This window comes from Ambystoma mexicanum, chromosome 5p (assembly GCF_040938575.1).
Source record: "Ambystoma mexicanum isolate Mex_15411 chromosome 5p, UKY_AmexF1_1, whole genome shotgun sequence".
NCBI lineage: Eukaryota > Metazoa > Chordata > Amphibia > Caudata > Ambystomatidae > Ambystoma > Ambystoma mexicanum.
The window spans coordinates 68,744,295-68,762,833 of record NC_090930.1 but is presented as its reverse complement, the minus strand read 5'-3'; the positions used below and the strand labels follow the sequence as shown (position 1 = coordinate 68,762,833).

At 44.8% G+C, this 18,539-nt stretch overlaps 1 protein-coding gene across 2 annotated transcripts in view; it reads left to right on the top strand.

Annotated features, from left to right (window-relative positions):
* LOC138480736 (START domain-containing protein 10-like) overlaps positions 1-18,539 on the top strand; it is a 315,174-nt gene that overhangs the window by 275,578 nt on the left and 21,057 nt on the right. The window contains exons 5-6 of one of the 2 annotated variants that reach the window (XM_069612459.1): positions 2,512-2,564; positions 5,301-5,570. In XM_069612459.1, the coding sequence (XP_069468560.1) occupies positions 2,512-2,564; positions 5,301-5,534 (287 nt within the window). In that variant the 3' untranslated portion in view covers positions 5,535-5,570. The remainder of the gene's footprint in view (positions 1-2,511; positions 2,565-5,300; positions 5,571-18,539) is intronic. The other variant, XM_069612458.1, reaches the window with a different exon arrangement.

Genomic DNA, 18,539 nt, shown 5'->3' with positions numbered 1-18,539 from the left:
GCTGTTAAGTGGGGATGAGGACCACCTCTTCACGGCATTCCCAGTCTAGCGGCCATCTTGGAATCCGATTGGACACCTTTTGTTGTATGATGCATGCAGAGTATGCAGGGGGTTGATGGATCCAAACTGCTTCCACTGCATGCTGAACTCTGGCCTTTGCGTTTTTAGAGTCCCATCAGCAGGAGGCGGAATGGGAGTTTCTCAGCATTCCATGTTTGGAGCAAGGTTCTGATATCTATAGCCCTTCTTAAACTATGGCACCTGCATAGGTTCCTGGTACCGCTGGGGATTCTGTGCTCAGGGGGTGGCTGATGACTTCACAGCAATTGCCAGGGAGGTACTACAGGGACTAGCCCTGCTTTCTTGCCCATTCCTATGTACATGCTATTCAGATATGTTGCCTTTGTCACGAGTGGTTACACATGTGTCTCTGATTGTTACAATTGAGTAAACTAAATGGATAGTTCTGTGTGACATCGGGCCTCCGTTCTAAATGAACCGAGGTCAAAGTCTACTGTCTACTGTATGCTCATGTAGGATCTGTCTATAGATGGCTTCCCTTCCCCACGCTCTAAGCTCGCAAATTGGTGTACGATGTGGTGGTTTCAGGCCTTCACCTACAAGGGCAACTCTTCAGGTTGTAGCTTCTATGACCTGTTATCTCTGCAAGGGTCGGAGATCCGGGGCTATGAGATCCCTTCTCAGACACAGGAATGGCTTGTCATCCCAATGCATGGATTTAGAAGCTACTATTCCTGACAGTGGTAACTCTGCTCTTTTTATTAAAGTTGAACCGATGTGTCAATATCCTCCACTTTCATTCAGGCATCTCTCATTGCACCTATTTTATACCAGAATCCGTGTGCCCCATGTTCTGAACCTTCGGGCGTTTGGACCTTCCTTGTCCTAAACTGGGAGCCACCCCAGGAAACCTTTCCCCACCTCCCCAGAATATCCTCAAACCTCACCCAGTGTATACTAAGCACCACACCCCTACCCAGTATACTTGCCCCCTCCATAACCCATTTCCTGTAGCTCAGCTGGCCAGGCCCTTTCCACAGCAGGTCTGCCTTCCACCTTTGGTTCCCGTTGACCCTCTTTCCCAACACGCCTTTCTGCATACGCCATGCACGTGTGGCATGGACATTAGGCACAAGATTAACTGAAACCTGCTTTTATCACACTGACACTTATTGGATCTGTACTTCAACCACAGGCTGCTCCTACAAGGGGAGCTGGGAATGGCTGCATGAGATTAATTTTGACCACCTGTGGAAAATGAAACCCGCCCTGGAGCTGTTGACTGGATCAGTTCATTTCTCTCAGAGGAAGTCCTGAATAGTCTGGGGCGAAGCGTGCTCTCAGTTTGAGTTTGCAAATATGGAGTACCAGAAGGAGCGTGTCTCGCCCCGATTCTATTCAATCTATTTTGTCGCACATTATGGGTGTGCGATTTTTATAACACTGCAGATGACACCCAGTTAATCCTTGATTCGGGTGGTGACTACGAAAATGATCTAGAGAATATAGGAAAAGTTTGAGACCATACAAGACTGGATGATTACAAATGGTCTCTCTCAACGCAAATAAGACCATTCTTTATTTTCTGATCCACGCAGATTCGTGTCAAATTGTCAAACATGTACAAGTGTTTTACGCGGAAGGTCACCATATTCGAGTGTTATCCAAAGTGAAGACCCTGGGAATTCCTTTGGAAGCATCCATGGGTTTAGAAGCACATGTTGGCAGTGTAGTGCAGAAAGCTCACTACCATCTTAGGCTGCTTGGGCAGCCCTATGTATCTACAGCTAATTGCATAATACTCGTGAGAGCAATGATTACGCCAAGATTGGACTACTGCAATGCTCTTCTGGCACGAGCAAGCCTGGGATGCATAAAAAGGTTACAGGAATTACAGAATGATGCAGTGCAGATCATTAAGGGGACCAGGAGATGGGACCCAGTCAAACACAGAAGGGAGGTACATTGGCGCCCAGTAGAAGCTAGAATATGCTTCAAAATAAACACAGTTGTGCATAAATGCTTACATGGGGAAAGCACCACAATATATTAAAGAAAGGCTGACCCTAGAAAATAGGACTAAAGTTACTCGATCGAAGGACTCGATGCACGTAACTCAGATGCAAACGAGCAAGAGGTAATAAACAGGCCTTTGCCACGCAGGCAGGGGAAATGTGGCATAAACTTCCTGTGGTGATGCGTCCAGAAGAAAACAGCACTCTCTTTAGGAAAAGCCTTAAACGGCTGTTCGCCTAGACTGTTTTTGTTGTCCTTCTGTTTTTTTCTGGGTCTGTGCCGTGATGCCTGCGGGCTCTGGCGCAATATAAACCAATAAGCATAAACATAGATGGAGCGCTGTTTGAATACCAGTAACTGTGATTACTGTTTAAAGCTGATCTACCCTTTTGTTAGGAGCAAGTCCCTTTGCTCTTCCACCAGTATATTTTTACAGTTATTCTGAAAGCATGTTTCTTCTTGTCTTCTTTTCAGGCTCTTTGCCAAAGTGGGTCGTCAATAAGTCTTCGCAGTTCTTGGCTCCCAGGGTAAGTGCCGGGCCGTTGGTAGGGGTGAAAGGTTGTAGTAGGTGAATGAAAGTCCCCTGGAGAAGGAGGGATGGGGACCAATGAGTGGGTGGAAGGATAACCTGGATAGTTGGTCAGCAGCAGGAGGGCAGAGGTCAATGGTAAGGTGAGAATAATGGGGTGAAGGGCTGAGGTTCAAGGTGGGTGCAGACCTAGCTGGGAAGCAACATGGTGTTCAGAGAACTCACCTGGGGGGGGAAGGGCGTGCTCACAAGAATAGTGGTTTCGTAGGAATGCAAGGCCATCCATCCATCCATTCATCCATCACAGTATGCTGGCTACAATTTAGTTTGATGGGTGCCAAGCCTCTCTTCAAACTTGATTCCTCTTCCTGCTCATCTAAAGCTGAAATCTCCCAACCCAAACCTGTCTCTTGAGTTTCTTCTAAGTGGTATATGCCTCAGCGATGTGTCTCAAAGCAATTGTTAGAAATTCCCTTTTGGCTTTAACTCACCCCCTTCACTCATTAGAATCCGTGCCAAACTCCCCCCGTCCCCGCTTCCAGCGCTAATGGGCTGTAAAATGCCTTGTTGCCGACAGTGACTTGCATGGGGCCTCACTAGAATATGCCCCCACAATACCTTCAAAGAGCCAAGTGCTGTGAAGACGTGTGCAACACTGCTTAAGCGGAAACACTAGACTGATGTCCACTAGAAGCAAATGCCTTCTTCAGACACCACATCTCCAGTGGTACTCACTTCACGTGCATCGAGTCACTCGTCCCTGCTCTGGCAAAACCTCCTGCAGCTGGAGCTCCCTCCACCTGATCCATGAACCCCTCCCTATGGCCTGTGCTCTGGGAACTTCCTTCCTCAGACACTGCCTCGTTTTAGTACTCCATCCCCCCTCCACTCGACTATTGTCTACGTTATTCCTGCTGCAACCTTCTGGTGTTTTCTAAATACTGACTTCACTTCAGTGAACCCCTAAATGAAATGGGTATTACCCTTTACGGGTGCAGCGCCAGTACTGGGTCTGTGTGCATGTCCCTGATACCAATATTTATTCTGGGGAAGATGGTTCTTCTTTACTTATCCTCGCAAGTGATGGATTCTGTCAGTACTGCTTGGGATGGGTCTAGTTTACTTCACAATGTGAGCGCTTTTTTTAAAAAAGCTTCAGATACAAGTATGCCTCGGGCATGCATTGATGGGAACCTGTTATGTACAGGACTCTGACATCTGCCTAGAAGTGAGAGGAGGGCCAAGCACTCTTTGGAAAGGAACTATTAGTACAGTGTAGTATTCTTTTCAATGTAGAAAAGGGACAGCAATTCTAAACCTCCTGATAGGAGGCTCCCCTAGTTATTGGCTAGTGTCGGATATGGTATTCCTTCCACACCCCCCTTCACTGGAGACCTGGTCAGAGGTTGCAGGAGGAGATGCCTGAAACACATTGGGTGAAGATTTGGGGTAACATTGCTCTCTCCTCTTTGAGTTTAGGTGAAGGATCAAGGCAGCTACAATGCCTGTATAGTTTATTGGACCCCAGAACGCTTATGCAAACGAGGCACCATTGGGGGATGCGCTCATAGGACTGGAATTCTGGAGCACATGTTGTGAGCGCTCAATAGGATGCGGTTCTTCTGGGGTGCATTGAGGCTGTCACTGGACCACGATTTGAGATGCCTGCTGGAGGAGTTGCCATGTTCCCAAAACAAATAGTTAGTCAGAGCAGCCTTGATGGCTAAGAAGCTAATCCTACGGGATTGGAAATCCTCTACTCGTCCGTCTGTGGATGTGGGCTTACAAGAGATGCGCAAGCTATCATAATGGAGAGGGTTGTATACAAAAGTCAGAGGAAACATGCATTGTTTGACGTATGGGGGAGATTATAGAAGTGATTTAATTAAGATTTAAATGTATGCTGTATCAGTAGAAGAGGGCAGGTGATGGGGGAGGGGGATGGGGTTGTACTACAGTTATATTCTTGCATGATACTGTGATTCTCTCTGTATCCAAAACTGCTACAATATAAAATAAAACTTGAAACGTGCAGCTTATGATATGAGATTTTATTTCTATCGCGCTCGTACACAAGTGTTTCAGAGCGCGACAAGGCAAGGGAGGGGAACAGTGGAGAACAAAACAGCGATCTTACTAGGCCCATTGAGAACGCCCAAGTGCATGGGAGAGGGGGAGCGGAAAAGTGCATGGAAGGGGGGAGAAGTGGAAAGTGCAAAGCAGAGGAGAAACAGATAAATAACAAATAAATAACAAATAAATAACAAATAAATAACAAATAAAGGCAACAAACGGTGGTAGTGCAGCTAGTAATTTTCAAGTGCTAGGTTTAAGGCAGCATACAGGGTAGGTCTGCTAAGTGCAGAAAGAAAAGAGGGGGGGGGCTGTATGGGTACAGATACAGACCCCAGTGCAAGGGGTGGCCCAGAGGCAGTGCGGGAGGGTGGCAGGGTGAGCAGGTACCTGGGCCCAGAGGACAGGGTGGCCAGGTGCACAGTGCCAAGAGAGAACAGATCAGCAGGGGAGAAGGGGAGCGAAGGCAGAAGAAAAGAGGCTTAGATGGTTATGCACATATGCAAAGGCAATGGATCTCTTTGCAAAGCAATATTCTACATATAGTTATACTTAAATGCATGTTGTTGTATTTCTAAGCGCTGTCATGAAACGAAGCTCTGTGATTCAGCACTGTCTCAGTCCACAGATGTACTGATGAAGCTCTTTCCTCCCCCGGCAGGTTCTGAAGAAGATTTACAAGGCCTGCCTCAATTATCCGGCCTGGAAGAAGATTAACCAACCCCAGTTCAAGCCTTGGCTGAACCCTGAGCAGAACACACTCCCCACCATCCCTATATCCAAGCTGGCCATGCAGCATGCAGAGTCGCTGGAGAACATTGACGAGAGTGCTCTTATTGATGCCAATGAAGACAAAGGTGGCAATAGCGACGATGAAAATGATGGAAAAAACTGAGTACACTTGCGGGACTCCTGCTGGAGGAGATCTCAAGTAGGGACTCAGAAATCCTCAGGATCTGTTTATCTCCATTTGACCTGGAAAGCACTGGCATAACCTGCCAAATTGCGCTCTCCAATTTCTTTAACGTATTGAAATGGGGTAGAGTAAATGACCCTATTTTGTGCTGGAAGAGATATATTTTGATATCCTGCATCAAGATGTGATTGTCCCATTGACTTCCATGCCAATGTTGGAGGTTAATTGGTTTGCTACTATAATGCAGACTTCCCTTCATGGAGCTCCTTGGGCTTTCCAGTTTGGATGCAGTTGGGTAACCTTACCATGTGTAATTGGATGTGGCAAATCCAGTGGGCAGAACTGTGAATCTGTGCCCATGTGCCAAATGGGTACTTCGCTTACTGTGACCTTGCCATCTGTGGTCCAATTCGTTTTCACTGAGGGGGATTCCAGAAGAACTGGGGATTTCTTAATGTGCAGGGCGAGGTGTAATTTAAGCCTTTCATTTATTAAAGGAGAGGTTATCTCGGGAGTTTTAATTGACCAATCGACGAGGCAAGTATTTTGAGCATATAACTTTTATTGCGGTCCTCCAAGGCAGGTAACGACTGGCACACCAAAGTAATCCAAAAAGGAGTATATACCAAGCAGAAAGTAACGCAATTTATTTAGGCCCAAAAAGCAGCTGCGGAAGCACAGTTCAAACAGTCATGTGCCACAGCGGGCAACATTTTTATACACAAACTACATTGGTGGTACTCCGTCAGCACCCTATATCCAGGCATACATTAAATTATTGTAATTGGTTCCTGCCATCCTGGCCCCCATTTCCCCATCACCGCTGCCTGCCATTCTGTCTCAAAGCATTAAGTGATTGTGCTGACCACTGGAACTTTATTCATCAGCCATTGGTCAGTTCCCATCGAACACACAAGACAACATGAGTTTGGCAAAGGGGAGACTTTCACATAGCATCTGACCAATGGGGTGCCTCGTGGACACCAGCAAGGACACCAAACACTGTTGCACCCTAGGGACACTGAAACCTCCCCCGTGATTAGTTCCCTGTCACTCGTCCCCATGGCCATCTGCCAAGGGGCGATTTGAAACCGCGCCCCTCACTGGGGTTGGATTTTATTTGACTGCATTTAATTCTAATTCCCTACAAGTTCCAGCGAGCACCCAGGTGCCTAGCTCACTGGCTTCCAAGTGTCTGCATTCCCCTGCGGCTATGTTCTTTTGGGAACAGCCAACTTGCAACATTTCTCCAGCACCCTGCTGTAGCTGAGCGCTCGAGAAATGAATGGTCACCCTGGACATGAGCCCTGAGGCTGCGCAGAGACCAATGCATTACTTTCCTGCGTCCTATACTTCAAAATGGCTGTTATATTGTTCACATTATGCTTTACTACCCCTACCTGGTTTACCTATCCCCTGTGTGCCCCCACCCCCACTTAGTACCCCATTTCTCCAGCTGCACATATGCACACTGCACATAAGTTATACAGTCAGCGATCAATGGTGTGCTCACACGCCAGGAGTGCCCCTTCCCCGTCATCTGTGCTTGGCAGCATTGAATTTGCACCTTTACTGCATAACGATCGATTACTTGCACGACCTATAAACCAAAACTATGGAGTACAGATGGGGAGAAAGTGTATGTGAGGGACACAAAGCGTGTAGGTGGTGTTTGGTTATTTGCCCACCCATTGACTGCCCACGGCAATGCTAATCCGTATGGCCATTCCCACACCCCTTCATAGGAACTCTTTGAGCTTGCTTTATTCAAGCCTTACCTTCAAACGTTGCCCTCCAAGTGCCTGCCAGTGTTTTATTCAAAGCATTGACTTAAAAGGAGCTGTAAACGTGAGACTGGTGTAAAAATGTCATAACCGGGTCTGCCTTCAGCCACTGGATTTATAAGCACTATGCATGTCTTCACTGAAGTCTTTTTTTAAAACCAGCGTTGGCAAAGCCAACAGTTTTGGCTTGTTTATAGATTGTAGTCATTTGTCAGGCACTCCTACTGGATGCCCAGGCAATCTTTCCACCTGCCGCCATCAATGGCCAGTTAATCACAAGTGCCGTTCCCATGGATACACAAGTGTTGCCATTGCCAATGCTGGTCTTTCATGCATCTTACTTTAGAATTCCAGCCACTTTACACATACGAACTGTACAGGTCCGAAACCACCATCTTGTACTAATCTGATCAGTTGATCGATCGCCCCTAGTACAAGTGGCCTGGCGGCAGTAAATCCTACCATGTGCCCCTATAGGTGCCATCAGCACATCAGACGTTTGTGTGCAGGGTAGCCAAACGCCGCGGCCAGCGTTTACGAAATCACAATTTCCGCACACAGAGCCACTCATTCAATGTACACACTTATTTTGTTTAGTTGCTTCGCACAAATGCAAGTTTACATTTTTTACTTTTCAATAACTGCAAGAAGTCGAATGTAGTATATCTGCATGTTTTGTATTCAAACGGAAATTGTTCAATAAATCGATCAGAGCCATTCAAACTGTTTAGGGCCATAACCATGTAAAGGACTGGTCATCCATCAATAAGACTTGGTAGTCCAAGCAATAGAAAGCATGTTAACCAAAGCATAGTTCTACTTTTGGAATTTTATTTGAGATAGTTCCCACAAAACGTACTTTCTTGTAATATTTCTCATTCTTTGTTTTATTCTAATTTCTTTATTTGTAAATGCAAATGTTTGATTGACTAACTTCATAATACATCCGCGTTTTTATTCGAATTGAATCCCTGTTATCACGAAGCACATGGCATTCCCTTTTATAGAAAAAGGTTTATTGAACCTCTGATACAATGTCCCATTTCTCACTTTGATTCACATGTTGGTTCGTATCACGGGAGCCGCAACAGGGCAAATGTTAGCAGCATGGTCATCCCAAATTATAAAGATAACTGCCCCATTTGTAATGGTGATGCTACAGTGCTGGGAATTAATGCCATCCCAAGGAAATGTGGCTTCTTTGGCGCACGCAAATTTTTGTCGCATTACCAGGAATCGAGACAAAAGTATTTTGTGGTTGTTGAGCCATGTAACATTAGTTCATACATTTAAAGTATACATGATTTATTATAGATTATGTAGGTGGGCACTGTGAACTACCTCTTCAGAGTGTTTTTAATGGGATTGTGCCATTATAAAACACGTCTGTGAATCGGGGCCCGTGACTGTTCTGCAAATGCTGCTCGGCTGGGGGTGGGTGGTAAGGTTTGCCCAACATTTCAAATCTTTCTCTATACAATACTTTTGATAGAAAATAACTATGGTTATTTGCATTTGTACCCCGTACATGCCCACCATCAAACTGTTAGTCATAGTTTATATTTTACATCGTATTCAGTGAGTCATATATCTATTTCGGCAATTAATACTTCCATTAAACTGGCATGTAAAAAAAAAATAAAAATTCAGTTGAGCTAAAAATACCAAATCTTAAAAATTACTATTCCAGAATAGTTCTTTAAATCAGTATACATAAATATACATAACCTACAAAATATGTGCAATATCAACAAATGTCTTGCTTAAAAATATGACCTACGATCATAAACTACCCTAAGTGAATTGGCCATAAGGAAGAAACACAGGTCTGTGCGACATTGAATAAAGTTAATCTCTTAATATCAAAATAATTGTTCTTTTCCTTATGTGTAAACCTGCAAGGAAAACCATGATCAAATGTAGCAAATCCTAATTGAGGGCATTACATGTTCGACAGCTAGTGTCGCTACCTTGATCAGTCAACTTGGCAGTACCAGCTTTAAGTGATAAGGCATTAAGGTGTGCGCTCGTTATTAGCCACCTATGGTAGACCTTGTGACTCCAGGTTAAATAATCCTGTAAAATATCTGGGGAACCGAGAACAACATAACTTCGATTGGCACTAATCAGGAGTTCCCTATTTTCCCATCAACTCCTTTAGATTGCAAAGTTATATCCATAACAGTGTTACAAAAAGTGCTTGTTTACCGGCACCCAACTACTTCCCTTCACTCTGGCCTTTTTCCATGGGCTCTCCCCCCTGCTCCCTCTACGGAAGCTAGAAACCTTGAAGTAATCTTTTACTTCCCTCTCTCCTTTCTCTGTCATACTCAGGACATTTCCAAGAAGTCCCACTTTTAGCTTTTCCTTCTGAAAGGAATTCTACCTTTCTTCACCTTCCCCCAGAGACCCCATGTTACCCAGGCTCTGGTTTTCTCTAGGCTTGACTATTGCAATACCCTTCTCCTTAATCTATCTTAGTCCACTCAGCGACCCCCTCCAGCTAATCCAGAATAGGACAGCTAGACTTCTCCTTCACCTCCTGCCCAGGGACTGCACCGGGCCTGCCCTGCAAAGTCTTCAGTGGCTCCCAATAAATTCATATGCATCATCCACAAGGCTGTCTGAGGCCGGGGACCACTCTTTGTGCAACTCGTTCTGACTAAATATTCCTCCTCTCGACACCTACATTCCTCTGGCGCCAACTCCTTGTGTCTAAATTGGTTTGCTAAACAGAGAGCAGGTGGTCGATCACTTGCCTCAGTGGGCTCACTTCTTTGGAACAGTCTCCCTCTCCGTCTAGAGCAGGACCTCCTGAGTTTCTGGAAAAGCCTCCAGACCTTCTTCTTTACCTCTTCCTTCCCTTCCTCTCCTGCTAATCGCACAGTAGCTTGTTTGGTGTGCAGGGTCCTTATGCAGCCTCAGGGCCCTGACCTCCCACATCTCATCGTCCCTGCTGCTGTATATCCTCTGCACTTGCCTTGGCTCACCCTCCACCCCTGGAGGGTCGCACTTATCTTTCTTTCTTTTTTTTAACATGTTTATTTTTGATCAGCACACAGGAGCATCATGCGTTACAGAGATTTAAATGATTGCAACTTATTAAGCCATCCCTTAAGTTTTCCCTCCTCCCGTTACCCCCATTCACCGTTCAGTTCTCATTCCTCCGATCGTTGTACCGTATTCTTATTTTCGGCCAGCAGAGCATTCGCCACTAAACGTGGCTTGTATGTTAGTGCTGGGTAGTTCTGGCCGTAGTCTATCACGGGTGACCAGATATTTGTTAAGCGGTGAAAGAGTCCTCTGTTTGCCGCTGTGATCTTTTCTGCTATGAAGATGTCCTAGAGTTTTAGCCACCACAGGATCATTAGGGGGCCCTGCGGGGATTCCAAGTTCGTGCCACCGTGATCTTAGCGGCCAAGAGAAGATGTGTTATGAGGGTAGCCTGCTTGCCAGATCTCGGATACATGCCCGGGATCAAGACTCCTAGCAGAATAGGCTCCGGCTCCAATGGCAGCGTTATCTGGGTAATGTCAGCCACGGTGGCAATGCATTGGGTCCAGAAGTTCGCAACCACCGGGCATGACCACCACATATGCAGGTAAGAGCCCGGAAGGGTGCAGCGGCCCAACACTGGGGATCCAAGGCCCGATTTAAAGTGATGTACCCGGAGCGGCAGGTAGTACCATCTTAATAGTAATTTATGCGCACATTCACGGATAGTGATGCAGAAGGACGACGACCGGGTTCGTGACCAAATGTCTACCCAGGACTGGTCTTGCATCGGGTGTCCTAAGTCTGCTTCCCACTGATGCATATAAGTCGATTTAGCGATGAGAAAGTTTGTCTGCAATAGTTTATTTATCGTCGAGATTCGTCCCCGCTTCGGTGGATCTGCAGTTGTCACCTCTATGGAGTCCAATTCTCACGTGGCCGCTAAGCGGGTCGCTGGGTGTGAGCACCAATGTTGTAATTGGACATATGAGATGAGAAGCTATCAGTTTCCGCTAGGCGAAAGGTGCTCTTACATTGCTCGAAAGTAAATGGATGGTTCCCTGCAAATAGCTGACCCAGGGAGCTAAGACCTCTGGTGATCCAGTTTTTGAAGTTCAAAGGGCAGGCTCCCGGTGTGAAAGCAGAATTGTGAAACACTGGGGCTAATGGACTTGGGTCTCTCGGAATGCTTCTGTATTTACGCACCCACTCCCACGCTTTTAAGGTGTGTTTAGTGGAGGATAAAATGGCCGGCCATGTCCTCTGTAGGGCGGGGGGGCGAGGTGCAGGAGGAAGCGGAGGGGAAGGGGCAAGCAGGATTTTTCAATCTCTGCCCATTTTGGGCGTCTCGAGCTGATGGTCCAAGCTTGAGTGTGAGCTAGCTCCACCGCTATCTGATATTTCTGGAGATCGGGCACTCCTAGGCCTGCCAGGTTTTGGCTTGGGCTACTCAGCATTGTTCTCAGTGGGATCCTTGACTTTTTACCTTTCCAGATGAAACGCAATACCTTCCTCTGGTATCTGGATCTAAGTTTGCGACCTCAATTAGATTGAGGACCCTGCGTATGTTGTCTGCCGTAGCTCTATTCATTATCCTGTCTGATCCGTGTCTATAATGTCCGGGAGGACTCTCGCCAGTTGGTTTGCCAGGACATTTGAGTATATATTAGCGCCCAGATTTAGTAGGGAAATGGGTCTATACGCCGTGTTATCCCTGGGGTCTTTTCCCGGCTTAAGAGCGAGGACTGTGATCGATTCTTGCATTGATGGGGTAGTCGTCCCTGAGGCAGCGAAGGAGTTGAAGAGCGTCAGGAGGGTCAACAGCTGGGGACTGGAGATTTTATAGAATCGGGTTGCGTACCCGTCTGGTCCTGGGGCTCTTGGTTTGAGACTTTTGATGGCAACGTCGGCCTCTTTACTTGTGATCGGGGCTTCTAGCTCTTCTCTTATCGCAGGAGTGATATGAGGGAGGGCTGCGTCTCGCAGATAGGACTGTTGCTCTTCGAGCGATCTTGGTGAAGCCGACATAGCGTCTGTAAGGTGGTCCGCTGCTATTCGTAGGTTGTCCTTATTTGCAAATTGGATTCTACCCTGGGGATCCCGAAGGCCTAGGATGGTGTTTCTTTTTCTGGCCTTCGCTAATTTCTCCACCAGGAATTTGTTTGTCTTATTCCCTTAGGCGTAACTCGCCTTTCTTTCTTCATAGCACTTCACCTGCTGCTCTCCATGAGCACCAGAGCACCTATCCCATACCCCTCTCCCCTCTGCACTTGCACACTCAACACTCACAAGGCATAGTAGCTTCGTCTTCCCCTCCCCGTTGTCTCTTCCTATATTTATTTCATTTGTAAAGCGCACATAAAAACCAGAGGCATGAAGCGATGCTGCAGGTACAAGTCAAGGAAGCATACTTTGTCTTACAGTTGAGTTTCCCACACGTATGAAAGGATGTGGCATAGGTGCAGTTATAACAGTATCAAGTTACATATGTGAGAAGGAGTATCATACATATTAAGTGATCAGTGTGATGGTAGAATTTCGCAAGTATGTGTGGTGAGCAGGGGGCGTAATGGGCTAGGAGAAGAGCTGTGTTTTGAGAGCTTTACGAAAGATCCAGTAGGATTTCTCAGCCCTGGGGGGGGTGGGGGTGGAGGTCATTCCAGAGTTTCGCAGTGAGGTAAGGTAAACTGGAGCCTCCAACTTTGCATCTCTAAACTTTTGGCACGACCAGGTGATAAGTGTAGGGGGTCCTGGTAGGCCTTGAGTGAACTTTTGTGGTTCTTTGGGTGAGGTAAGGGGGTGCTGTGTTGGAGAGGCACTTGTGGGTAATGGACAGTTTTAAATCTAATGCGCTCCTGGATGGGGAGCCAGTGTGCTTCTTGTCTAGCTTTATAGATGTGTTCTCTTTTCGGGATATGAAGGACTGCTCTCAATGCATGGTTTTGGATGACTTGTAATCTCTGGATAGTTCCAGAGGAGGTGCCTATGAAAAGGACATTACAGTAGGCGATCTTGGAGCCCATGATGGCACTGGCAATTGTGAGGCAGTTATTGTTGGTGAGGAAGGGTTTAGCTGCATTGAGGACCTTGGTGTCGTAGGCTGCTGAAGAGCAATGATGCTTACTTGCCTGGACATGGCGAGTGAGGCGTCAAGGTTTACTCCCAAAGTCTTTACAGAGAATGATACGGGAATGATGCAATTGTCAATCTGGAAGGCAGTTTATTGTTTGAGAGACTTCAGGGCATTTGGATGGCCCACAATTAAGATTTCTGCCTTGTCGCTGTTGAGACAAAGGTGGTTGGCTGCCATCCATGCCTGTATAGTAGAGTAGACGTTAAGGGTGGCAGAATCAGCTATGTAGTTGCCTGAAAGTGGGATCGGGATTTGAGTGTCGTTGGCATTGTTGGTGTAAGCTATGCCGAGGGAATCAAGGATGTCAAATAGTGGCCTGGTAAAGATATTGTAGAGGGTTGGCGCGATGCAGGACCCTCGAGATGGGAGAGGGTGAGGTGTTTGCAATCTCTGAAAAGACCCTCATAACCCTGCCTTCCAAAAAGGAAGCAATCCAGGCAGCGGCACATGGAGAGATGTTAGCCTAAGCAGTGAGGTGGTGGCAGAGGATTTGATGGTTAATCAAGTCGAATGCCACAGATGGGTCTAGGAGGAGGAGCAAGGAAGAGTTCCCTTCATTCCTTATCTCGTCTAGCTGATTCTTTAGGTTGAGAAGGGCATATTCAGTCCTGTCCCCTGGGTGGAAGCTGGATTGACGCATCCCTAAGAATTTGTTGTCCTCCAGGAACTGCTGGACTTGTAGGTCTGCTGCGCGGCCTAATATATTTAGTAGGAAGGGGACCGTGGTCAGTGGCCTATAGTTGGTAGGAATGGCAGGGTCTAGGGAGTTTTTGTTTAGGAGAGGGGGCACCCAGGCTTCTTTGAGGCAAGCTGGAACGGTGCTTTTAGAAAGTCATTTTATGAAGGCTGTGATTGGGAGGGGGGGGGACTAGCATGTCAGTGCAGTCTAAGTGATGCTGGGCATATATCGCCTTTGCATTTGGAGGGTTTCAGGCCTTTGATCAGCTTTAGGACTTCACATTCAGAGAGGTCTCTGAAGCAAAACTGTGTGTGGATGGTGTGAAGGGGGAAGGAATGCAGGTGATATTTGTCGCTATGTGGTATTTGTTGAATATGGCTTGAGAGATTATATTAGAATTTAGAGTGTCGATTTTGCCTAGTCGTGCTGCCTGGTTGTCTGAGCACCACGTTGTGTCTTTAGTGATGGTGGTGGGGGGATGGGGCAAGGGCTTAAAGTTCTCTGAAGATGGTAAAAATTTCTTTTACATCAGAGTTGGCATTGCTGATTCTAGAGTTGAAGGAATTTGTTTTGGCTTTAATAGTGGCAGATTTGTATAGTCTGGATATTTTGACTCATTTTTTTAGAGAGTTGGTCGGGTCCTTTAGCCAAGTTCGCTGGGCCTGTCGTTCCTGAGAGCGCAGTTCCAAAAGGCTGGGGGTAAACCATGAGTTTGAATGTCTGTTTTGGATTAGTGAGGAGCTAGGAGTACTATGGTGTTTACTGCACTGGACTGGAGAGGATTGAGGTGAATGTCTCCACTAGTGAGTTTGGATTGGATTTGAAGGGGGCGGGGGACCTGGGGAGTTTAGCAGGGGCAGGATGTTGCCTCTGGTGAGCTTCTGCGAGCTACGTGTCATGCTAAATCATTAAATACAACAGGACAATTTTAAAGCCTCTTCTAAAATCATCCTGCTAGGAGACCTTAATCTAGGCCTACATGACCCAAGCGACCCACAAGCAAGCTCGCTTTATTATTTTCTGTGGCGTCTACCATTTCAACCCAAGCTTGTTATTCCAATTCTACTTTGCAGAGATACTTTAAAAAATATATATTGCCATTTCTTTGACAATATCCATTCTTTGGAATGCCTCACTTTTCAAAACAGCACGAAGATTCCCCTTTACTACCCTACAGTCCTTATTAAACCAACTCTGAGTTCTGACTTTCACGTCGTATTCAAAATTACATTAATTTAAAAATGCATAACACTTTACTTACAGAAAATGTAATGTGTCCATCATGGGATAGCGCTGACGTTTTCTGTTGGTCGACCAAGTGTGAAATGCGATTTCTATTTTAGTCATATGGTATTTTAATAACAAAATATCCATTCTTTGGGCCTTTTTAAAAGAATATGCCATCATTGGAGTGTGCATTTCCTAAAATAGCAGGCACAGGCCACAAGCAAAGGTCAAAAAGACGTTTGTTTCTTTGTAACTTTTTTACAAAACAATGCTTTACAAAAGAGAAATCAAATTAAAAATGTTACTTATGTTCTAATAGAAGTAAATATAACAAATATTCTTACTATGACACAAGGTAATTTGTTTGACTATTGGGAGATGTCGGTATTCGTAGAAGCAGGATTAGATGAAGGGTGGCTGATTGTTCTTGTATTTATTAATTGTGGCCAGAGACTGTTGCATTACTGTTTATGAAACTTTGTCCAATTGCAAAATCTTTCCCATCTATTTTTTAATCTGATTAACTTGAAATGCACACATTTGAATCCATACAAACACATGGTAAGCTAGTACCATTGAGAAATTGATATCATGGTAGAAATGTATGGATAAATGGTTGATTTATTAAAAGTGATTGAGGTACATTCTTACAGACACAAATGGTCTGAGGCATCCCATGGGGGAGCGAGGGGGAGAAGAGAGAGAGGGAGAGACGCCTACGCAAGATTAAGGGAAGTAAACATAGGGAACAGACATACATATAGCTATAGAACCATTGAGTCTCGACAGATGGAGGTTCATGGTTACAAACTGGAAGGTATACAGCCAGAGAGAATGAGCGAGAGAACGAGAGAGAACATATTTTCACTTGTACATAAACATTGAAAAGATAGGCTAATAGACAGATCTAGAAATCAAGAGCAATAGAGATCGAGATGGAGTTTCTTATTGTGAGAAATTAACAATGTATAGGGACAAATAATGAATGATGGACAAACATTCTTGCACAAATAGTGAAGAAAATAAAAGTCAAAACCTGTCTGAATTAGCAAGAGTAAAAACAGATAAAATGATAAACTGCAATAGAGATTCAGACAAAGCGATAGAGAGAGAAACTGAGAGAAAGCATATCGAAAAAAGTGAGAAGAAAATAAATCCAGATATGGAAAGACATTGACTGGAAAGACACGGACTGATATTAATTTGTTGTGAAAGATTTATAAAGGTTGACAAACTGGAAGAGAATAGAGACACAATGAGTATAGACAGACATTAACATGCAAAAATGAGTGTTGGAGGGATGGATAATGAAAATTGATAAACTGATATATACAGTAAACGTAATTCTGTTTGGAGAGGTGTTAGGGCAGTTTTTCTAAAGTTCGCCCTGGAGTTTTATAAAACTATACCTTGGGCAAGTACAGAGACTCCAACTCTTAGTATAGACCTGCACCACCTAAGATAATGGTAGCAATGACAGAGCAGCCAGGCTTATTTTAGGAGGGAGAGAGGGCTACAGTTTTGTACATAGAAATTGTAGCATACATATGGTCCAAAGAAACAATGATGTATTGAAAACTTAATGGTTCATTTTATATATACACAAACAAAGAGAAGCCTTTAGAAAGATGAGTACTATTATCATTCAAAAACAGAATTATAAAGACCAACACAATACATATGGTATGCAAACTAAAGTAGAAACCTTATTTAGAATAGCAGTATGCAATTCCAGGTCGGTAAAAGCTCATCAGACACATGTAGAATGGCAGAAGGCTATGCATGGAGAGTAATACCACATTAGTATATTTTCAGAACTACGGTATGTAATTCAAGGTAGCAGACCCTATTGGTAATAACCTACAGTGTTATTCTGTTTCAGAGATACTATAGTTATACCAACACCTTTACAAGTACGCACCTTGCAATATATAACTTATTCTTCTTATTATAAAGGATATAGTTATACTAGCATTACTTTCTAGAATAGTGTAACACAATTCAAAGGTAAGCAATACCTTATCAATCACTTTTCAGAGGGGCAGTAAGCAAACCATGGATAAGTAAAAACCTCTGGATACACATTTATAATGGCAATAAGCTATTCAAGGTGATTAAAACATTATTTGGTATAAACTTACACTATTTCTATTGCAGGAATATGTAGTTAAACCAATGTTACTTTTCAGAAGAGTGGAACACAATTCTTAGGTAAGCAAGAACTCGAATAGACCCTTTTAGAAAGGCATTCAACAGTTCAAGGTAAGCAAACTTAATGTTACACATTTAGAATGTCAGTTTGCTATTCAAGTTGAGTTTACCTTATTGGTAGACTTCTACAGTTACTCAGTTTCAGGAATAATAAAGAATTGCTAACTCAACTGCGTCCTAGAAGAGTGGAACACAATTCAAAGGTTAGTAAATGACTTTTATTTTCAGAATGGTAATCGGCAATTCACAGGTATGTAAGAACTTATTCTATTTCAGAGATGGTTACAACACTAATACCTTTAGCAAGTAAGTACTTTGTTCTGCTTTCAAGTCAAAGGCATTGTCTTTTAAAGTCCTTCCCTCTCCTAAGGCATGAGTGATATGTGAGGCAGAAATGGGGAGGCAGATCATGATGAGGCTCAGATGCAGGTTAGTCGGAATTCCAGGGGATTTCTCGTCCAATAAGTAAGTTCTGACTTCAGAGTTAGTAGAAAGCTGCCTAGATGTGTTGCAGCGTTGGGCTTTGGCGAGCGGTATGGGTGAATTCCCAAACACTTGAATCACTGCTACACAGGAGCAACTCAAGACTTTAGGTAAGTACTACCCTCAGCCACACAGTACCTCAGCAGTGAAGTAGTGCTTGCAGACAGACGCCTTTATGATGCAGCAGCACAGGACGGTCTCTGGATCCGTGGTCGTGGTGACGAAAGAACAGACACGAGATGGGAATGTGCAGCAGCAGTCGACAGAAAAGGCTCCCAACAAAGGATTCATCGGAGCTTCTTGCGGCTCTGTGTATTTGGCACCCTTTTCAAGGTACTGGATAAAGAACGGTTGACGCAGAACGGGTTTGCCTCGCTATCTCGGTGCAGCATGCTAGTGAGGGGACTTCAAGGAGTGGGATATTGCTTATGGAGGTCCAACAGGAGTTCACCAGAGAATCTGAATTCATAACA